Below are 18,503 nucleotides of genomic sequence, written 5' to 3'. Positions count from 1 at the left end.
AAGTGGTCTTTTATTATCCTTTCACAGATCGCCATTATTCAAAATAATTCATAACAAGAAGTGCAATGCGGCTCTCGGATTCGTTTATGGCTTCCTCCTCTGTTCCTTTGTTTCTGACTTTGAATTTCACTTTTTTGAAGGAAACATCAATTGTCCAAAATTAATTAAAGACACATAGTACGTCTTAAAAATTCTATTTCTCTGCTAAACGATCTAGTTTATCATGTGCAACCTTTCAGCTCCCTTGTTATTAAAATCATGTGGTGAACGAAAAGTACTAATACATATATTTTTTAAGATTATTTCATGATAGAAATAAGTGTTGAGAAGCATAATTTAATCGAGATACCAAGCATATCGTATCAGTAAAAAGTCAATCCATAGTTCGCTTTTACCGCAGCAATAACGCAAGTCTTATAGTTCGTAATTTAAGATATCTTCTATAAGAATCTTTCCTCCATCTGATGTAAATAGAATACTGAAAAAAATAGAAAAGAAAGGAAACACAGCATGAAACATGATTAAAACTGCGACTCTGTTTTATAGAAACGCAAACTACCTGACCGCTGCACAAAAGCTTTAGGCAAATTTTTAACGGTACATCCGAGCTGAATTAACATTACCATTTTATTGTATGGTTCCAGGGATTGATAACGACCCTGATGATTTTCAAAAAAAAAAAAAAAAATGCTTCATCATGTTACTTCGTCGACTGTATGATAATTTCATGTAATAGCTTCTCACTTAATTATTTTGTTTTCGGCGGCGACCATAAAGTTGGTGTTTATTGTATTACAAACAAATAAAGCAAGCGAGCTATATTGTCAATGCGCTTGATGAATCTGTAGTACATGGTAAAAGTTATTTTGCTGCAATCCAAATGTTAAGTCCTACACACTATTGTCGTTATAGTGAGTTGAGTCCGATGATCGCATATGAGAGGTTTCTTTGTTGTCCAAACACGATCGTGTTTAAGTTTGTTTTCCTCAAAATGTCTTGGTCGAACTTGTGTAATGGAAAAAAACCTTGTTCCCAACACACTTCATTATTCAAACGAAGCCGATCCTCGAGGAGAGTGGAATAGATGATAAAAATTGTTTTTGTCAACGTTTGCTGAAATCCTTGGTCGGTTTTTTACTGTTAGTCGAAATCGATGCTTCTTTTCCTGTATTTTCGCATGTCATCTGTGCATGAGGCATACATGGAATGATTTCCAAGCAACTGCAAGCCTAACACTTTCATCTTTCTGTATATCATGGGTCGAGTTATATTTTGCCGGTCTCTCAGTGCAGTGTCAAGTGAGTCCAGGAGGCGTTTATCTTACAGCTCAGTAACTGACGTTTCTTTTTCGCTTCTCCCTCTATTGTGAACCGTGTAATTAACAGATTTTCCTTGCTGGTTTTTTGTTCGCGAACGAAGATGACAGCAGAGACAACACAGAACTAAAGCAGCCACGACAAAAATGAGAACTCCAAGGAATATTACGATGATCGATATCGATGATAACATTGCGAGCTTGTGAAATGGACGGTGAGTGTGGCTTTGACCGATCGCATGAGAGCTTGGCAATTGTCACAGGAAGGAAAATAATTAATTCGGTCATTTCATCAAAGAACTCACTTTTTTCTGACATTCTTAATAGGATTCGTACAAATAAAAAGTTTACAAAGGAACTTTGAAGCCTTTTGATTGGTCGTTGAAGAGTCACCTCCGGTGGACTTGCAGCTATTAGCTCGGACGATAAGAACAATTTATTGTTGACATTAACATGGCCTCGAAATGTTTAAAATTTGAAAACAGGATTTCAAAAATGACGAACAACGAAAATCCATGAATTTTGTAAGTTTGCCGGGTCTCAAAAGGAAGCTTAACGTTAATCCAAAAAATTCATCATTTCAGTTTACACTCCAATCCTATTTTGGTATTCTTCCTGTCTTTTTATTTTATTTATCTATTTATTCACCTTTTTGAAAGTGAAAGGAAAAAGATATCTCTTTTGGCAGCCGCCTTTTTGATATTTTATCTAATAAAACTTTTTACTGGTTTCGTTTTCGCAGTTTATTCCGGCTAAGCACAAAAATCCGGCTAACTATGGAATTAATTCACTTTATTCGGGCTGTATTGGTCAATCAGACCGTTTCGTGTTTGCTTGCTAAGAATATTTCGTCACCTTTGTTGAAACGAACAACTGGCTATTAAGGACATGTTCGAGCGCATGATTCTGGCCTTCTTTAGTCCATTAGTGTTCTGTGCGTCAGTCTAAACACTGCTCTAAGATTCATTATTACACGGTACAATCCTGATTACCATTTTGTGCCTACAGGTGATTTTAATTTCTTGGAAACCAGCCAAACCTCGTTGATTCGCTAGTTCGACACCTATTAGAGACATCAAAATTACGGACACACTCATGACACTTAGCCTTCTGACTGAGGCCAAAAAAGGCTGTGTATTTGATGTTTCACACTGATAACCGTGCGATTGGTCGAAGAGAAAATCGAAAACGAAAAACAATACTTTGCGAGGGAAGTTTCTAGCCACATAAAACAGTCCAATTGTTGTCCAATTCTAAAAAAATTCCTGTCATCTAGAATGAAATTAACCTTCAATTGAAGGCTTAATTTTTGGATATGTCAATCGAGTCGCTTACAAACATGAGTAATTTCAATATGTCGGCTTTGTTCTCATTTATCCCCCCCCCCCCAAGATGAAATTAACTATTACCATTCTTGAAACACCAAACAAGACGATGCTGTCACGAATTTAATGACAACTTGGACGAAATAATATTCATATATGCACGACAGGTGAATCGGCCTCTGGGTGTTTTTGTATTCAAGATGAAGTTCTCGTAATTGATCAGGCACTTATCGACCGTTTGAGGCCAGTTTAATACCGCCAAGAGTCTTTCACTGACTTGATTTCGATCATAGAAAAAGTTCCGTTTTACTGACTAACCTATTTTATATGAATGAAATTCTGGGTTCAAACCATTCTTGCTTTGATAACTTGGACAAGGAATCTCACCATCAGGTCAGAATAAATGATGTTACAGCATAAAGTTGTATCAAAGGACTTCTCTTGTTTGGTCTGACTTATGGAATAAGACTTTCATATGTGAACACGATTTAGGATGCAATTTGAAAGGAAGTATGGAGTCAGTGAATTTATAGCTAATAAGCACAATTTACGTCTAAATGTTTTGAACACAAAATGTTTTTATTTTGCTTTAAGGAAAGACATAATTTAAATCAACAAAATGCACACGAAACTGCAAATAAACTTGACACACACAGAAAAATGTGTTATGGATATTTCTACCTTACTACGTTCACAAATAAAGCCTTTGACTTGGTCACAAATAAACTATTTATACTTTTTCAATTAACTCGCAACAGATTAAGATTAACATGAAAACACGTAATCTAAAATTTGTTTCAAAATTAGATGTAGTTGATCGGTTTAAAAGGAAATTACCACACCCTTAAAAATGCTCCCGCGACGTTTAAACCCCTGAAAATCTCATATTATAACATAACCAAAGCAAAGCGCGCGATCTGATTGGTCAATTCAGCGTCCGCCATTTGCCCATGGGTGTACGCTGCTGACGTGAGCAAATGCAAAGACTATTTTTCCGCGCGCGCTTGTTTTTTCTGGTCACGTAAGATTTGTTAAATAAAAGGGAACTCTTTTGCTACAATGTATCAGTGTTATGTTATAAAACAAATGGTAAGCACCACAGCGTACACTATTGAGTTATGGATGCACTTGGGAGGTTTGCTAAGCACTCAAGAAGCTAGAGTCGCTCTGGGCTATCGCCTCGCGCGACTCTTACGCTTCTTTCGTGCTTAGCAACCTCCCGCGTGCATCCATAACTCAATAGTGTACGCTGTGGTGTTTACCATTTGTTAATTTGAAAATGTTTTGCTCCTATTACTCCTTTACTTTATTATGTAACTTCGTTCACTTGGTAGCAGTCACCGAGGGAGGTGGCAGCAATATATTTTGCGGCCAATTAAAAACCTTTTATCAGAGTTAAGAAAGAGTTCTACCAGCAATTAGACACTAACCAAAGACGAAGAAACCAAAATTTCACTCACATATGTGGCAAGCTTGAAACTATTTAAAATATCAGAAAAGTCTCTTCAAAAGAGAGCTACTCTTTACGTTCGAAATGTTTCGGATAATCTGACAAATTATTAAGAGTGACTGATTTTTTAAAACTCAAAATTCAAAATTTTCTTTAGGATCGACAGCTGGGAATTTCGAAGGATTCTTTCCTTAGCTTCTCTGCAGAATCACTAGAAGCTGAGTCTTGACGTTGGTACCCACTTTGGTGATTAAAATGTCATGTAAAGCAACAGCTTGTGTTTCTGAAAGTGAGTTCCGGGCAAAAGAGACGACTGTCCCATGGGTGTAATCTATATTAAGTATATAAATCCCAAAGTTAGATCCTTCCTATAAATTTTATAGTATTTCGTTGTATTATTAGGTACATATCTAACATGTAGTCCATAGCTTGTGTTACGAGGCTTTTACAGGCGATGGCGTTCTTAGGATGGCAACAGCATCATCGTAACCCGAGCGGAAGCCACTCTCCATGTCCTGGAGACTAGCCTCCAGACTGTGTGTGGTGATCGAGTGCGCGTGATGGGCCTGGACCAGACGTTCCAGCCGTGAAATGATTTCGTAGTCTGGGACCGAAAGCGTGTTGATGTCGAGACCAAGAAGGCGAGCTAAGACTTGACGGAAATCCAGCAACTGCAATAGAATGAAAAGAAGGAAGGTTAATTTTGACATTGGTGGAAACTGAAAAATCACAACTCGTAAATTTTACGAAAAAACATGTGATAAAATATTTACAAATTCAAGTTTTTCTTTCGGCTCCGTTAGCGTTGAGCTGTTTGGAGTATTAAGAATTGAATATGGATCAGTGTCAGTGTCTGATTACCTGCGCACCTACTCCTCTCCTAACCCAAAATAAACCCTAACATTGTTGCTATTGTTGCCACACAGGGGAAGGGTGGGTAGGTGCACGGTTGCTTAGGAACTGACCTTGATCCGAAAAATCTTGCCCTTTTTATTGTGAGAAGAATAAAATTCACAAGAGAAGTTTGAATCACTGAACGCTTAGCAACTTGTATTGAGAACAAAGTTAAACAAAAATTAAGAATAAAAATGAACCAGATTGGGTGTATCTACCTGCTTTTCTCTTACTCTGCTCTCTTCCAAAGCCCGTTTCGTTGTTTGTAGTTCACTGTTTAGTTGCTGTACAGTCTCGGAAGATCGCGCTTTTTTTTCACGATGCTCGTTCTCCGTCATTTCCATTTCGTTCTTCAAGTCGTGCAGTTCAGCTGAAGTCTTGTGCTTACTCTTAGCAAGTTTGTTTATTGCATTTTCTAGTTCTTCGATTGTTTTTCCTTGCTCCAAAGTTCTCACCTACATAAGGAGAATAAGTTATTAGATACAGATCATTGCATGGCCGAGAAGAAAGAGTTCTTTGAAGGGGCTAAAGTAACAGTTTGTGCGAATTGAAAAGTGTGGAAATTTTTCGAGTTTTTCATTGGCATCCGTGTTCTCCATCCTTACAAATCCTTGATCTTTTTGGGGCTTTTAGTTGCATTTATGAGTTGCTCATCGTTCCGCTGTAACTTGAATTCTTTAGTTTAATTAAAGTTTAAGGTAGATGTGAATCACAATACCATGAATTCTCGTGTTACTGGTGAAGCACTGAGATACAAGACCTTCACCTAACAGCTCAATGGATATCATTGACAGCCAGGAGCTGTTCACATTTTGCTATGTTATATTTTGTCGCGGCCTTACTTATACCAAGCTAACCTACATGTACACTGACTCAAGTACGAGAACTAATAATCTTACTTTACTTACCCTGAGTTCGCTAGCCTCGAGTAACTTTGCCTTTAGATTGGTCACCTGTTGTTTGTAATCTAGCAATTCTCTCTGCAGTTTATCGTTGTGTTTGACAAGTTTCTTGTATCTGAGCGAGTTCTCGTCTCTCTCGACTTCGACTCGACCTTTCTCACGCAAAAGTTCTTCAAGTTCGGAGACTTTCTTTTTCAGTAACCCCAGATGCAGATCTTTGCTCTCCATCTGTTGTTTGGACCATTTCAGTCGTCTTTGCAGATTATAAATTGTTGTCCTCCTATCATCCAAAGCATCCGCCTGTGTAAAAGAGAAAATTATTACACGACTTGGGCAGTCAGAGGCCCAATAACTAAAATCAAACAATCAAAATGCTCTATTGCCCGTCAATATTCTCTCAGTATTGGACCGGGAACTGTCCCGAATGGTCCCGAATGATACCGCACTTGGGTCTCTTTGAACTTCAGTCGTATAATAAATCTCTTATTAACCAAGCTTGCTCGGGACCGTACTGGAAGAATATCGGCCCTCGGTCTTTTTTGTACGGACCTCGCTGTGCTCGGTCCTTACTGTCAAGACCTCGGGCCGATATTCTCCCATCACGGCCCTCGGGGCTTGGTTAATAAGATATATGTAGTTCACATTCAAACCGAATTTAGTCTCTTAAAGGACCTTAAGCTAATAACTATTGGCCATTTTCGATTAGCTCTCCAACTTAGTTTCAAAAGAAGCCGAGACTAAAACAAATAACGCTTCTACGAATTTTCAAAAGGTTTGTTCTGCGCCACAAATTTATTAGCACTTTCAGGGAGTAAGCTTAAAGGACACTAACCTCCAACTTGACTAGTTGTTCTCCTCTCGCCAACAAAGCCTCACCGTTTACATCCAAACCCACATCATCAGCGATTTCATCCAGTTTCATGACACGGGCCAGTTTTTCACAGAAGGTTACAAACTAAAAAATAACACATAAAGACAAAACACTGAAAAAAATGCCAAAGAAAAAGGTTCACGCTTTCAGCGTCAGCTGAATACTTTGTGACTCTATTCCACCAACAATGCACTTGCGAAAGGTTCAAAGCATTCTAATATCTCAGAATCTTGGAAATTTCTCCCGTTAACGAAACGCTGATTGCGTTATGACCCGTTATGTTCCGTTATCACGCACATGCAACGCTGACCGCCCCCTAGACACAAAGCCTTCAAAGTACCAATCTTCCAGTCTCACCTTTCTCTTGGCGTCTTTCAGTTGATCTCTCTCTACATCAGACGTAAGAAGTTCTCCTTCAAGTCCAGTCACACGTTGCTGGTTCTCTTTCAGTTGGGTTTCTGCCTCGTTGGCTCGTTTTAGAGTGGTGCGGTGAAGGTTCCTTTGGCTTTCTAGTTCCTCTGATAGGTTTTTGAACTGGACCTTCAATGATTCCTCTCTCTGGACACAGCGAAAAAGTGAGCCAATTAGATTCAATAACTGTAAGGAACGTATTCAATTTACTACCCTGTAATGCAGTCTCTTAAATTAAAAGTTTTGTTAAATCACATGTTTGTAACATCACATGTTTGTAACATCACATGTTTGTAACATCACATGTTTGTAACATCACATGTTTGTAACATCACATGTTTGTAACATTACATGTTTGTAGGACTTCGTTGGTGTACTAATGTAAGATTAACCAATCAAAGTAGAGGAAAAAGTTCCGGCACAGGCAGATACAAACAAAGAACCTATATGGAATTCGGGACACTCGTCACTTTCGATCAAATTTGTCGAAGGTTTATAGGGAGGTGGTCAGCTTTCTTGACTTAAAATGCTGTAAGACTGTTTACTTAGAAAAGTCGATATTTGTTTCAACATTTGTAAGAGTTATATTATAAAAGTCAAACGGGCAGAAAAAAAATTGTGAGCCTATAGGCTGGCTATGCTCCTGTTTTAGTATTTATGAACAAGATTGTTACCGGCTGTAACAAATGCACCTACCGATTTGACATCCTTGTAATCTCTCACAACATTCTTTACTTTAGAAATGATGGCATCTTCTTCAGCAGCAATAGAATCATCTAAGTCTCCAATCAACTGCGCCAGATGCCGCTTGAAGTTGTGCAGCTGCAGAGAGAACCAAAAAAGCCATTTCTCCAATTTGATTGGTCTCAGTGATATCTTCGCTTTCGGTTTTTAACACACATTCGAAAAGCTTAGGCTGACCAAGTAAGAGTCCACTTCATACTCATGCATATACTTTACCCAGTACCTCTCCTAAACGTACATCCTATTTGTTGCATCAACCTGTTTTGGGACTGAGCTTGAAAGGAAAAAAAAATCTTCTTTACAAACTACAAACCTTTGATTGAGCTGACTGGCCGGTGTATGCACTTGTTTGTAACGTTTGCTCCATTTCCTGCAGCCTGCAATAAAGTAACAATGTGTACTCTGTCAGTTGTTAGCTATTAATTTAATATTCAAAAATCAGAGAAGCCTTGTAACCACATATACCACTTATCTGACCCTACAGACACCATCTGAAGTCAAGGGGTGAAATGAGTATGGCCTCATATGTTCCAGGTTTTAAAGTTTCATTTTTGGGGGAAGACTTCTAAGAATCATTTGTTATTTATGATGGCTAAGAAAATCTTGGGTTTCCATGCAAACAAAAATCAGTCTCACTTTATCTTGAAAAGTCATTAATTTACCATATGCCCCTCCCCCTGTGCTCCTTCTTCTTCTGAAATCCAGTGTCCTTTGCCGCTAAGGATTCGTGCTTCAAACAGGCAGTTGCCATGAATTTAATCTAAAGTTGACTTACTTATTTTCCTTTTCATCAAGTTGTTTTTTGGTGACCCCCCAAGCATCTTGACTTGCTGCTAGCTGATGTTTCATTCGATCAACTTCTATCTCCATTTCTCTGATCTTTTGTTGCAAAGTGTCCCTTTCTCTGGTTAAGCCATTAATGGTCTGTTGGCTTTGACCAGAACTCTTTTTCTCTTGTCCTACTTCTGACACCAATCTCATTATGGTTTCCCTGAAATACCATAAACATAACAATTCAATAAAAATTGAGCTAACTTCTTGTCTATGGTCTTTTTGTAGCAAAGATTGTAGACCTTATAGACAACCTCCCATCAGCCACATGTCATTGCTTTAGTACTAAGGTCAGAAACAGTAAAATTGCATTGCTGGAAAAGTCTTAAAAATTCAAACGGTCTGACAGTAATAACCCAAACAATACTGTAAGCCTTGCTGCTTCAAAGACCCACAAATAAAATAATGTAATATACCGTAAATCCTCTACTAAGCACCCCTCTAATAAGCCACCCCTCCCTTAATAAGCCCCCCGCTAAAAAGCCACCCCTCCGTAACAAGCCCCCCTCTAATAAACCATCCCTCCCTAATAAGCCCCCCCTGTAATAAGCCACCCCTCCCTAAAAAGCCCCCCTCTAATAAACCACCTCTCCCTAATAAGCCCCCCAGTCCCCCTCTAATAAGCCACCCCTCCCTAATAAGCCCCCTCCCTAATAAGCCACCCCTCCCTAATAAGCCCCGCCCTAATAAGCCCCCCCTCTCTAACAAGCCTCCCCTTTTTGGAGGAAGAAATTTATTAAGCCCCCCACCCCTCCCCCTCAAAGAGCAAAAAATTCATAATTAGACCCCATGTCAGTAAGTACAATAAATTTATTCAAGTACTGTAATTTCAGTTTGTCATTTAAAATTGATTATGGTGATTGATTGATTGATATTATCATGTTGGCATCAATAGAATACGGTATACAGAAATTACAGATCGATGCTAAAAATATAACATGGCTAAACAAGGTCTGTTCAAAGAATTAGATCATAACTTGAGTTCTTTACTGTTGGCTGCTTGACTTCCAGCTTCTTGTGTATCCTGGTGGTGAACATTGGGCTAAATTAATAAGCCCCCCTCTAATAAGCCTCCCCTTTTTGGAGGAAGAAATTTATTAAGCCCCGGCCCACCCCTCCCGCTCAAAGAGCAAAAAATTCATAATAAGACCCCATGTCAGTAAGTAGGATAAATTTATTCAAGTACTGTAATTTCAGTTCAAAGTACCTGAAATGAATAAGCCCCCCCAGGGAGATATTAGAGGATTTATGGTAGTCTCTGGCTACAAATGCACCAAACTAATAAGTCACAATTCAATCCAGAAGGAACAAACCTGCTTGCTTTAGACTCCAAGTTACTTTCATGTAAATTACGAGACAATGCACTTGCTTTTTCCCGCAAGCTGTTCCTCTCTCTGGCTATTTCTGAAATCTAAAGACAAAAATTTAATTAGAACAAACTGTGCAATAGACCAATGTTGACAATACACATATACTGTAAAATAAAAGCATGTTAATTTTTATTCCACAAGTTCTTATTTTAAGACTGAGGTCTAGCTTATAGCCAGAAAAGTCTGGTGTCTAGGTATTAAATAAAATATGCACATTATACTTAACATTTCTAATTTTCAGAGGAATTAAAGCGTAAATGACCAAACCACTAACAACAAACTCACCCTTCCAAGAAGAGAGTGCAGAGACGCAGACAAAGCTTCAGATGCATCCAGCTGCAAAGCTTGAGTCAACTGGGTTTTCATCTCACCATACTGCAGATTAACAAATTATTTAACTAAATTTTAGTGATCTGATCCTGTGACAAGCTGTGATAATATATCACAATTCCAAAGGTTTGATTGGTTTACAGGTCATATTGCCATAGTTAGTTTGCATATACATTGGACCACAGATATAGCTGTAGACAAAGAATTTTTTAGCAAAGTGTGCAACTCTTTCCTTGAAGAGTATATTTCCCATTTCTTGAAAAAAATTTAATCTCTTGATTTTGCCTGACATTTTATTGATATCCATTTGTACTCCAGTTACTTCTGATGAGATCCAGCCCAACCCAGGTCCAATGAAAGAGCTAATTCAACAATGTCTTGCACCCATGCTAAAGCTTCAACACATACCTTACTCTCCCATTTGGCAGCTCTGCTGGAAGCTTCCTCCTCTGCAGCAATGTGGTGCTTGAGTGATGACTCTACCTGCTGTAGACGATCTTGCTGAGTTTGTATTTCTTTTTTCAAAGATGATATGGTGACATCACTACGGTTTGCAAAATTTTCCTTCTCTGTTGCTTCATCTTCAGCTTCTCGTATTCTGTCACGGAGTGACTGCACCAGTGCTGTCTGCCTGGCAGCATTTTGTTTGTTACTTTCAATTTCACACTGCAAAAGGGAGTTCAAAAAGTATCAAACAATCATCATTGAAATTGAATCTAAATTCGAACCAGTTAGAAGTTTATCCCACTGTTTTCTCCTGGCATTTATCTATATTATATATATATATATATACAGGTGTGTGTGTTTATATAATGTTTATATAATTATATAATTTATATATAATATATATATATAATTTATATATAATATATATATAATTATATATATAATTATATATATATATAATTTAAACAATATTAATTTCATCATGCCTGCTAGTTATCAATCTATAAATATTAGTCATCAAATAAATTCAAACAAGTAATTAATATTGTCATTTACCTTGAACTCAATAATTTGTTGATCCTTCTCTGAATTTTTTTGCTGAGATTCTCTAAGCTGTTAAAATATTTATAAAAAAAATAAGATATAAATTTTCCCTAAATGTATCGACCAACCAATCTTACATACTTTTGTAGAACTTGCCGAAAAGACATACCTCTTGCTGTAAACCAGATGATATCACTTTTTCAGCAGCAAGGTCTGTTTGTGCAGTTTCTGCAGCTTGCCTATAGTGTGATAACTGTTTTGAAGAAACATACCATCATGAATGTTACTCCAATCTGTAAATAAATGACTAATTTATTCAACTTCTTTCTACTGATAGGCCTGACACTTGCCAAAGCTTATCTCAGCCTAGGTGAAGAGCACATATGTGAGAGTAAACTATCTTAAGCGCAGACAAAACTCAAAAATCTGGCTAGAACCAAAATACAGAGCTGTTTGAGTCCAGCTAAGTAATTAGTCTGCACAAAGCGCCTCAGAAGTAAAGGTCAGCTATAAATTTAGGGAACGTATCTTTTAGGAATGCAAAGAGTTAAATTGGATCATACATAGGTTTTAAGGAGCTAAAAAACCCTCTATTACCGATGTTTTTTTGGGGGGACAACAAGCACAAAACGTAAACAAGGATGTGTTAACGGCAGTGGCATACTTCAATACCTGTGAAGTTAGATGTTCTCTTTCCTGCTGAAGTCTTGAAATCTTATCTCTGAAAAGCTGACTTTCATCCAAAGATGATCCAAGTTCCAATGAAATGGAAGGACTGCGGCAGGCAAGGGCTCCTGATTCAACCTGTAGTTCATATAAATCCCAAAATAGTGTTATCTATCTTGGGGACTTCAGGCTAGTTAAAAAAATATGAGTCAAGAATTCATCAAAAAATGAAAACCATTACAAAAAAGAAAGCCTTATTAAAAAGTGATGTATTGGTATTATGTCATGCTCCAAAAGAACTTGGCTTAACCTTTCTTTACTGCAGCATTAAATATGAGGAGCAAGTGGGATACATTTCATATGATCAGTTGCATACACTACAGGAGCAAAAATAAATTCGCCCTGGAGCATCAGTGTCAAAACATCAACTTTACAAATTCTATATGGTGGCCAATTTAATTACTAATCAACCCAGTTGATAAAACCAATTAAATTATAGTGATTCTTGGATTACTTTGGAGGTAATTCTACAAAAAAAGAAATTCAAGTGAACCCTACTTTCAATAGCAAAACAAAATAGAATTGTCGATGATTGACAGAAGCTAATTGAATTTACTTTAACTTTCCATGAGAAATAACTTATTTAATATCCTTTATCATACTGCATCAACGATTAAAAAAACTACAGATATTGGGGCAAAAATTTTTGTAAAAAGTCTTATCAATGCAAAGTGAATCTTCATGATTAAAACTTGATTTGTGGAGGGGTCCTTGAATTTTTTGCCAAAGTAAACAACATCCAAAACCTTTACAAACACCATCTCCCAGCACTGTTTACAGTATCCGGTTGCTAAAGAACTTTCTCTGTTCTTGCAATTAAGTTTAAATAATTGATTAGTTTAGGGGAAATTTTAGAACATACTGTGAATTGCATCTATGTGTACCACACTGTAGGTTTGTAAAAAGATGTGATACTGATGAAATAAAAAGTACAAGCCATTTCAAACTTGCTTACAGATAAGTCTTTAACTATAGTTATCTGTAAGACAGATATATCAAGCTTAATTAAAATACAAAAATTGCACTGGTAATTTTGACTAAAAAAAATTCATTGATAATTTCGATAGTAAATCATGCACGTGCACCGATTCTTTCTTACGACTCTTTACTTTAAAAGGTTTAATACTAAAGCTGCTGCTCTCTATAATGCTTGGAAATATTTAAATCATTCTTTAAGTTCATGCACCGCTAGCAAAAGTTACGTACTGTAGCCTCTACCTTAGTAAAAACGAATGAAATTCTATCCAACATTTTTCTTCCAACTTCACTAAAGCCAATTCAAAACTTCGAACAGGGAAAATCTTATCATACATCTAAAAATAATGTTAGAGTTCTAATGAAAATTTTTTCGGTAATAATGATCTAAATGACTCGAATGATCATTAGTTACAGACAGTTTCTTCTAATCACTTGTGTAGACAGTGCTTATTAACTCCTGGAGATGTCATAAATACCTCATTTCGTCTGGGAACCGGTGAACTCGTTCGAGAACTATTCTGACTGCCAGATTTCCTGTGCCCTATGATCATCGGTGGAGAATTTCTATACAACTGTCTCTCATTGCCATGATCTCTCCAAAGCTCGCGCACATCAACACCAGAGTCTTCGAAATGGGTGAGTTGTGTACCGGGTTTTGCTTCTACAAGCCTCTGCTTTGGAATTTTAGGAAAATGCTCTGATCTTTCTGAGTGTAAGGATGCCATCACATCCTAATATTTTATCGACAATCGAAAGAGTCTCTTCAACCTTTCACGCAGAGTTGCAGGGAAGTTTCAAAATGGCGGGGGTTTATTTAGGTCCTTTCTTAGTTGCGTAGCAACAAGGGACGCTCGATCAAGACAAGCATCATTTTGAAAAAAACACACGGGTGGGGAGGGGACTTACTTTTTACGTCTTTTTTTTTCTTTTTTTTTTTTTTTTCTGTACGTTTCCCTTTACTCTTTATTCCAACTACGGGTGTAAAGCAGATCAACATGGCAGATTTCTTCTGCGAGACATTGAGAGAGAATTTTATTCGAAGTTACAGATTTCGTATCGTTGCTTCTTTGATAAACCTTCTATTTTTAAAAACAGCATATGAAGAAAATCAGAGTTCGATATATATTCAAATTTTGTATTCAAAACAGTAGTAAAAGAAGCAAGTAATTAATTTTTGCACGCTATGGAACAATTCTCAAGTCTATTCTGATTGGCTAACGGTAATGAATATTTATAATTTCTTTGTTTCTAATTGGTTGAGGACGAGCAAGCTCTTCAGGTCGAAGATAGGACGCGGTTTGGCTTGGTTTGGTTTGGAGAAAGTGATTATCTTGTAGAGTTCTTAAGCAGATAGTTTGGCGTCCTGATAGGTTTTACAGACACGAACAGATTGGTATGTTTCTACAAAGTATCATTTTCTAAAATCTGGCTTTAAATTCATTCGCTTTTCCCTTTATTTCGCACAGGACATCATGGAGAACCCCACAAGTGTTCCTGAATTGATGCATTTCGTCCAAGCGACCTTGCAGAACATGCAAGAAAAGTTTCAAAATGTCGAAGACTCAATCGTGAAACGAATGACCGAGACCGGGAAGAAACTGGACGAAATAGAGAAAGGACTCACGGATCTAATGGATCATTCTGGAATGGGGGAACCTTACGAAGAAGATCTTGAATCAGACAAAGATTTTTCCGATACGGACAAGGGCAGATGATCGATGATGAATCGCAAATGATGGTTGCTAGAGGCATAAGTAATGTAAACAGATCGTTAACTCAACGTGGATTACTTTTATTTGAGTAAATTCCTTTAGTATTTATAGTATTGTTGTGAGAAATATCGTAGTCTTTTCCCGATATTCTGTAAAGTGGCTTTAAATCCTCTGATCTGCAAAACGTTACTTTAGAGTGGTACGATCAAGAGCTGTAAACTGTACGTGCAGTACAGATACTACGTTTGCCAACTGAGTCAACCGTTGAAGCCGATTAGCTCAGTAATAAGCTTTTAACAAACATTGTAGTTTTTTCAAAATTTTACCTCCAAAAAAAATATTTCTAACGTAGCGGGCATTGAAGAAAGTACTGCCAGTTTTGTTAAATATTTGTTAGTTGGGTTTTAAAGCATAAGATATTTGTGTTGTTTGGGACAACGAAATAAACTACAAGTTGTCATGACTTCAGTTGAAATTATGTTCCTGAACTTTCCCTAACCCTTAAACTCCTTTAAATGACCAGAGGATAGTTTCTCTTCAGAAGGTTAAAACACTCTTAGGGAATGGTTGATGGAAATTCAGAAAAATATGTACTTGCTATTTTGTGAAATTGTATAGAATGGTTACAAGATAGAATGAATGGTACACATATCATTGAAAAACTACAACATTTATTGTCAACTATAAGAATATTTTATAAAAAAAATTATGTGCAATATGATTGAAAATATCATACAAATGTAAACATTCCTGACTAATTACAATATGGAGCTTCATATGTTTGCTGCACTGTGCAGTTACAACTGACAAGACCATAGTAATGACTAGTGGATTCAGAAATGCCATTTTGCAACAAAATGGTTTGATATTAATGGCTCAAGCAATCGTTTCCCTCAAGCCACCACTTTTAATTATTAATCATATCAATGTACCCCAATTGTGACCTAATATCTCTTGCATCAACCGACTAACTCTTTTAAGCTCAGTGCTATTTGTTTCACACAGTGTTCAATGATATCACATTCATTAAATGCAAAACACAGTCGCATGCAATTCTTAAATTTTCCAGAACTAGCAGCAAAATGGGAGCCATAGTTAAACTCAACAAGATACTTTTCCAGACAGATTTTAAACAGCTTGTCACAATCTACTTCTGGTGGAAATGTAACCCATACAAAGTAACCTCCTTTAGGTCTTTGGTATGATATTTGACCCTCAGGTATATACTTGTTGAGGGCATTGCATAATGCATTGAGCTGCACTTCAAGGACCTTCCGCACCATTGATAAGTGATCCTTAACTAGCCCTTCTTGCAATGCCACAGCAATAATGCATGATAGGTAGTGGTTAAAGCATCCACCACCAATGGCATAAGCACTTTTTTGCAACAAGCATCGAACTCGTTCAGGAACCTCCATCCACCCAAGACGCAGCCCTGGAGCAAGGAACTTTGAAAAGGAACCATTAGAGATGACATTCCCTTTATAATCTGCATTTGATTTGTCATCAAATGCATAAAGTCTTTGCGGAGGTGGTTTGTCACCAGTGTAAGACAGCAAATTGTACACATCATCACAAAAGGCTAGCACATTGTATTTACGCATCAGGTTGATCATTTTCTTGCATTGCTCTGGTGGAAGACAAGAGCCAGTTGGATTGTTAAATGTTGGCACACAGTAGAGCATGGCAGAGTAAGGCTTCATATCCGTTGGTGGCGGCAGTTCACTGACATGTTTCATCAACTGTCTTTCAAGTTCATCGACGATTATTCCATCTTTATCTGATGGAACACCAATGACTTTCATTCTCAGATCATTTTGCAAGACCTTGAGAGCAAGAAAATATGATGGCTCCTCCACAAAAACAACATCACCAGGTTGAAAGAGAAAGCTTCCAATGAATGCAAGTCCTTGTGAGGCACCAGCATTCACCCAAAGATCTTCGGGATCAACTGCATCATCGTACTCCTCAGTTAGGAACTTGGCCAACTCCTTCCTGATTACTATGGAGCCTGCCTCTGCCCCATACATGAATGCATTTGGACAATCATCTAACTTATGAAGTGAGAGTGTTGCTTTCTGGACAAGATCAGCACACTTCTGACGTAAATAAGAACTGGGAGCTCCAGTTTTCAGACTGTAAATATGTTTAAGTCCACCTTTTAGGTAATCAGCTTGCGTTGAAAACATGTTCGAAAAAAAATCTGTGGATCAGGAAAAATGTATCGCATATTAATTTTCCATTAAATACTAATTGGTAACTAGTTTCTTGGGTAGTCGATAGGGATTCCTTAGTCTAATACCCCATTCACACCAGAAAACTTGTTTAGTTAAAGGTTTAACTAAATAAAAATCAGAAGCAGAGAACTGAAAAACTAAATTTTCCACGAGATTCAAGCAATTGCTAAATTGTATTTTCAATGTGCCACATTTGAAGTCAACCAAATATTGATTTGAGCAGCTTCTATGGAGCTGTTGTGATAAACCATGTTTAACAAAACAGCTTTAAAGCATGTTTAGGCTTTGGTGTGAATGGGGTATTAGATTGATTCCTTTTGGAAACCATAGTTAGTAGAGGAGACTCTCTAGGTCCCCTCTACTAACTATGTGGAAACATGATACGGCTATAGTGGGGCACGAGGGTTATGGAAGGTGAAAGCCGGAAGCAGCGACAAACATGGCGCTTGCCCCATGGCATACATTTTTGGTAAAAATAAGACCTTCAGTGTCACGCTATTTTATCAGCTTATGAGACATTTATGTAAAACTTTACAGAATTACTATATCCTCTAATTCTACTAATTTTATTAACTGCATGATACATTCTATCGCGATGGTGGGCAAAAATAAAGCTCATTATAATTAAGTGCACGCACAGCATTTCCCTCTATTTGTCGACATTTGTTGCTATAATCTTTTACATAATCTGTTTGATTCAACAGCCAACTTAGCGACGCCTACTGACAGAATATGAATAAGTCTATCCTCACCTCTCGACAACTTTGATCTATTCGGAGCTCTAAGCAGAGACTAAAGCATTACGGGATAGAAGATTTCAGATAGGTCCGCGAGGCGTTCTTGCCCTGTAGTTTCGGACTCCGATTCATTAAAGTGTGGCTGAAAAGTTTCCCAGAACTCGGTAATTAAGAATTACATCATCCCTTCTTTTGGTGAAGTTGCAATTTCCATTTTATTGGGTTTAGCATGGTTGTCCAACTTTAAACACAAGTATCCAATTTTAGACAATAGTGCCTAATTGTGGTCACTACTGAGTGTCTGATTGTTGACACTAGTTATGTCTTATTTTAGACAAATGTCAGATTTATAATACTACTGTCGGATTTTAGACACCACTGTCCAATTTTTTTACCCTACTGTTCAATTTCACACATTCATGTCTGACTGTAGACACTAGTGGTAGACACAGGAGTTTTTTCATCTTTATTTCTGCTCCCTGGCAGATGGCAATGAAGGTGATGAGGTGACATACCTAATTTGATTGACATAAAGTTACGTTCAAGAATCAAGTTTGAGTTGGGAAATTTTAATTAACTCTTCTCTCTATTTATGAGCTGAATGCAAGGTATGCTAAATTTGAACAAGCCAATATTTCATTGTGTCATCTGGTTACTATCTATTGCAATTTTAACTGACA

The 18,503-nt window shown here is 37.4% G+C and overlaps 3 protein-coding genes across 3 annotated transcripts; 1 reads left to right on the top strand and 2 right to left on the bottom strand.

Annotated features, from left to right (window-relative positions):
* Positions 1-3,198: 3,198 nt before the first annotated feature.
* LOC111331869 (coiled-coil domain-containing protein 170) lies at positions 3,199-13,952 on the bottom strand. The gene is made up of 15 exons (XM_088762526.1): positions 13,614-13,952; positions 12,106-12,237; positions 11,603-11,686; positions 11,446-11,502; positions 10,852-11,109; positions 10,399-10,488; positions 10,057-10,154; positions 8,688-8,903; positions 8,226-8,289; positions 7,865-7,990; positions 7,115-7,315; positions 6,719-6,841; positions 5,893-6,186; positions 5,203-5,439; positions 3,199-4,761 (listed from the first exon to the last, which is right to left on the bottom strand). The coding sequence occupies exons 1-15, from the start codon at positions 13,860-13,862 to the stop codon at positions 4,525-4,527; spliced, it is 2,466 nt and encodes an 821-aa protein (XP_088618652.1). The 5' UTR covers positions 13,863-13,952; the 3' UTR covers positions 3,199-4,524.
* Positions 13,953-14,373: 421 nt separating this feature from the next.
* On the top strand, positions 14,374-15,312 carry LOC148729676 (uncharacterized). Its single transcript, XM_088762528.1, has 2 exons — positions 14,374-14,530; positions 14,604-15,312. The coding sequence occupies exon 2, from the start codon at positions 14,610-14,612 to the stop codon at positions 14,850-14,852; it is 243 nt and encodes an 80-aa protein (XP_088618654.1). The 5' UTR covers positions 14,374-14,530; positions 14,604-14,609; the 3' UTR covers positions 14,853-15,312.
* Positions 15,313-15,500: 188 nt separating this feature from the next.
* On the bottom strand, positions 15,501-17,874 carry LOC111331911 (uncharacterized). Its single transcript, XM_022937129.2, has 2 exons — positions 17,839-17,874; positions 15,501-17,052 (listed from the first exon to the last, which is right to left on the bottom strand). Exon 2 carries the CDS (start codon positions 17,036-17,038, stop codon positions 15,809-15,811), a length of 1,230 nt encoding a protein of 409 aa, XP_022792864.2. The 5' UTR covers positions 17,039-17,052; positions 17,839-17,874; the 3' UTR covers positions 15,501-15,808.
* Between the last annotated feature and the right edge of the window lie 629 nt (positions 17,875-18,503).

The sequence above is a fragment of the Stylophora pistillata genome, chromosome 6 (assembly GCF_964205215.1).
Source record: "Stylophora pistillata chromosome 6, jaStyPist1.2, whole genome shotgun sequence".
NCBI lineage: Eukaryota > Metazoa > Cnidaria > Anthozoa > Scleractinia > Pocilloporidae > Stylophora > Stylophora pistillata.
Note: the sequence above shows the minus strand (reverse complement) of the source record. Positions and strands in the feature narration are given on the sequence as shown.

Excerpts from the sequence above, each read along its gene's own strand:
- LOC148729676 (XM_088762528.1), top strand. The coding sequence starts at position 14,610 with ATGGAGAACCCCACAAGTGTTCCTGAATTGATGCATTTCGTCCAAGCG.
- LOC111331869 (XM_088762526.1), bottom strand. The coding sequence starts at position 13,862 with ATGGCATCCTTACACTCAGAAAGATCAGAGCATTTTCCTAAAATTCCA. Across the intron at positions 11,503-11,602 it reads CATCTGGTTTACAGCAAGAG|CTTAGAGAATCTCAGCAAAA; the intron begins GTATGTCTTTTC and ends ATATTTTAACAG. Across the intron at positions 7,991-8,225 it reads GCCAGTCAGCTCAATCAAAG|CTGCACAACTTCAAGCGGCA; the intron begins GTTTGTAGTTTG and ends TTCTCTCTGCAG.
- LOC111331911 (XM_022937129.2), bottom strand. The coding sequence starts at position 17,038 with ATGTTTTCAACGCAAGCTGATTACCTAAAAGGTGGACTTAAACATATT.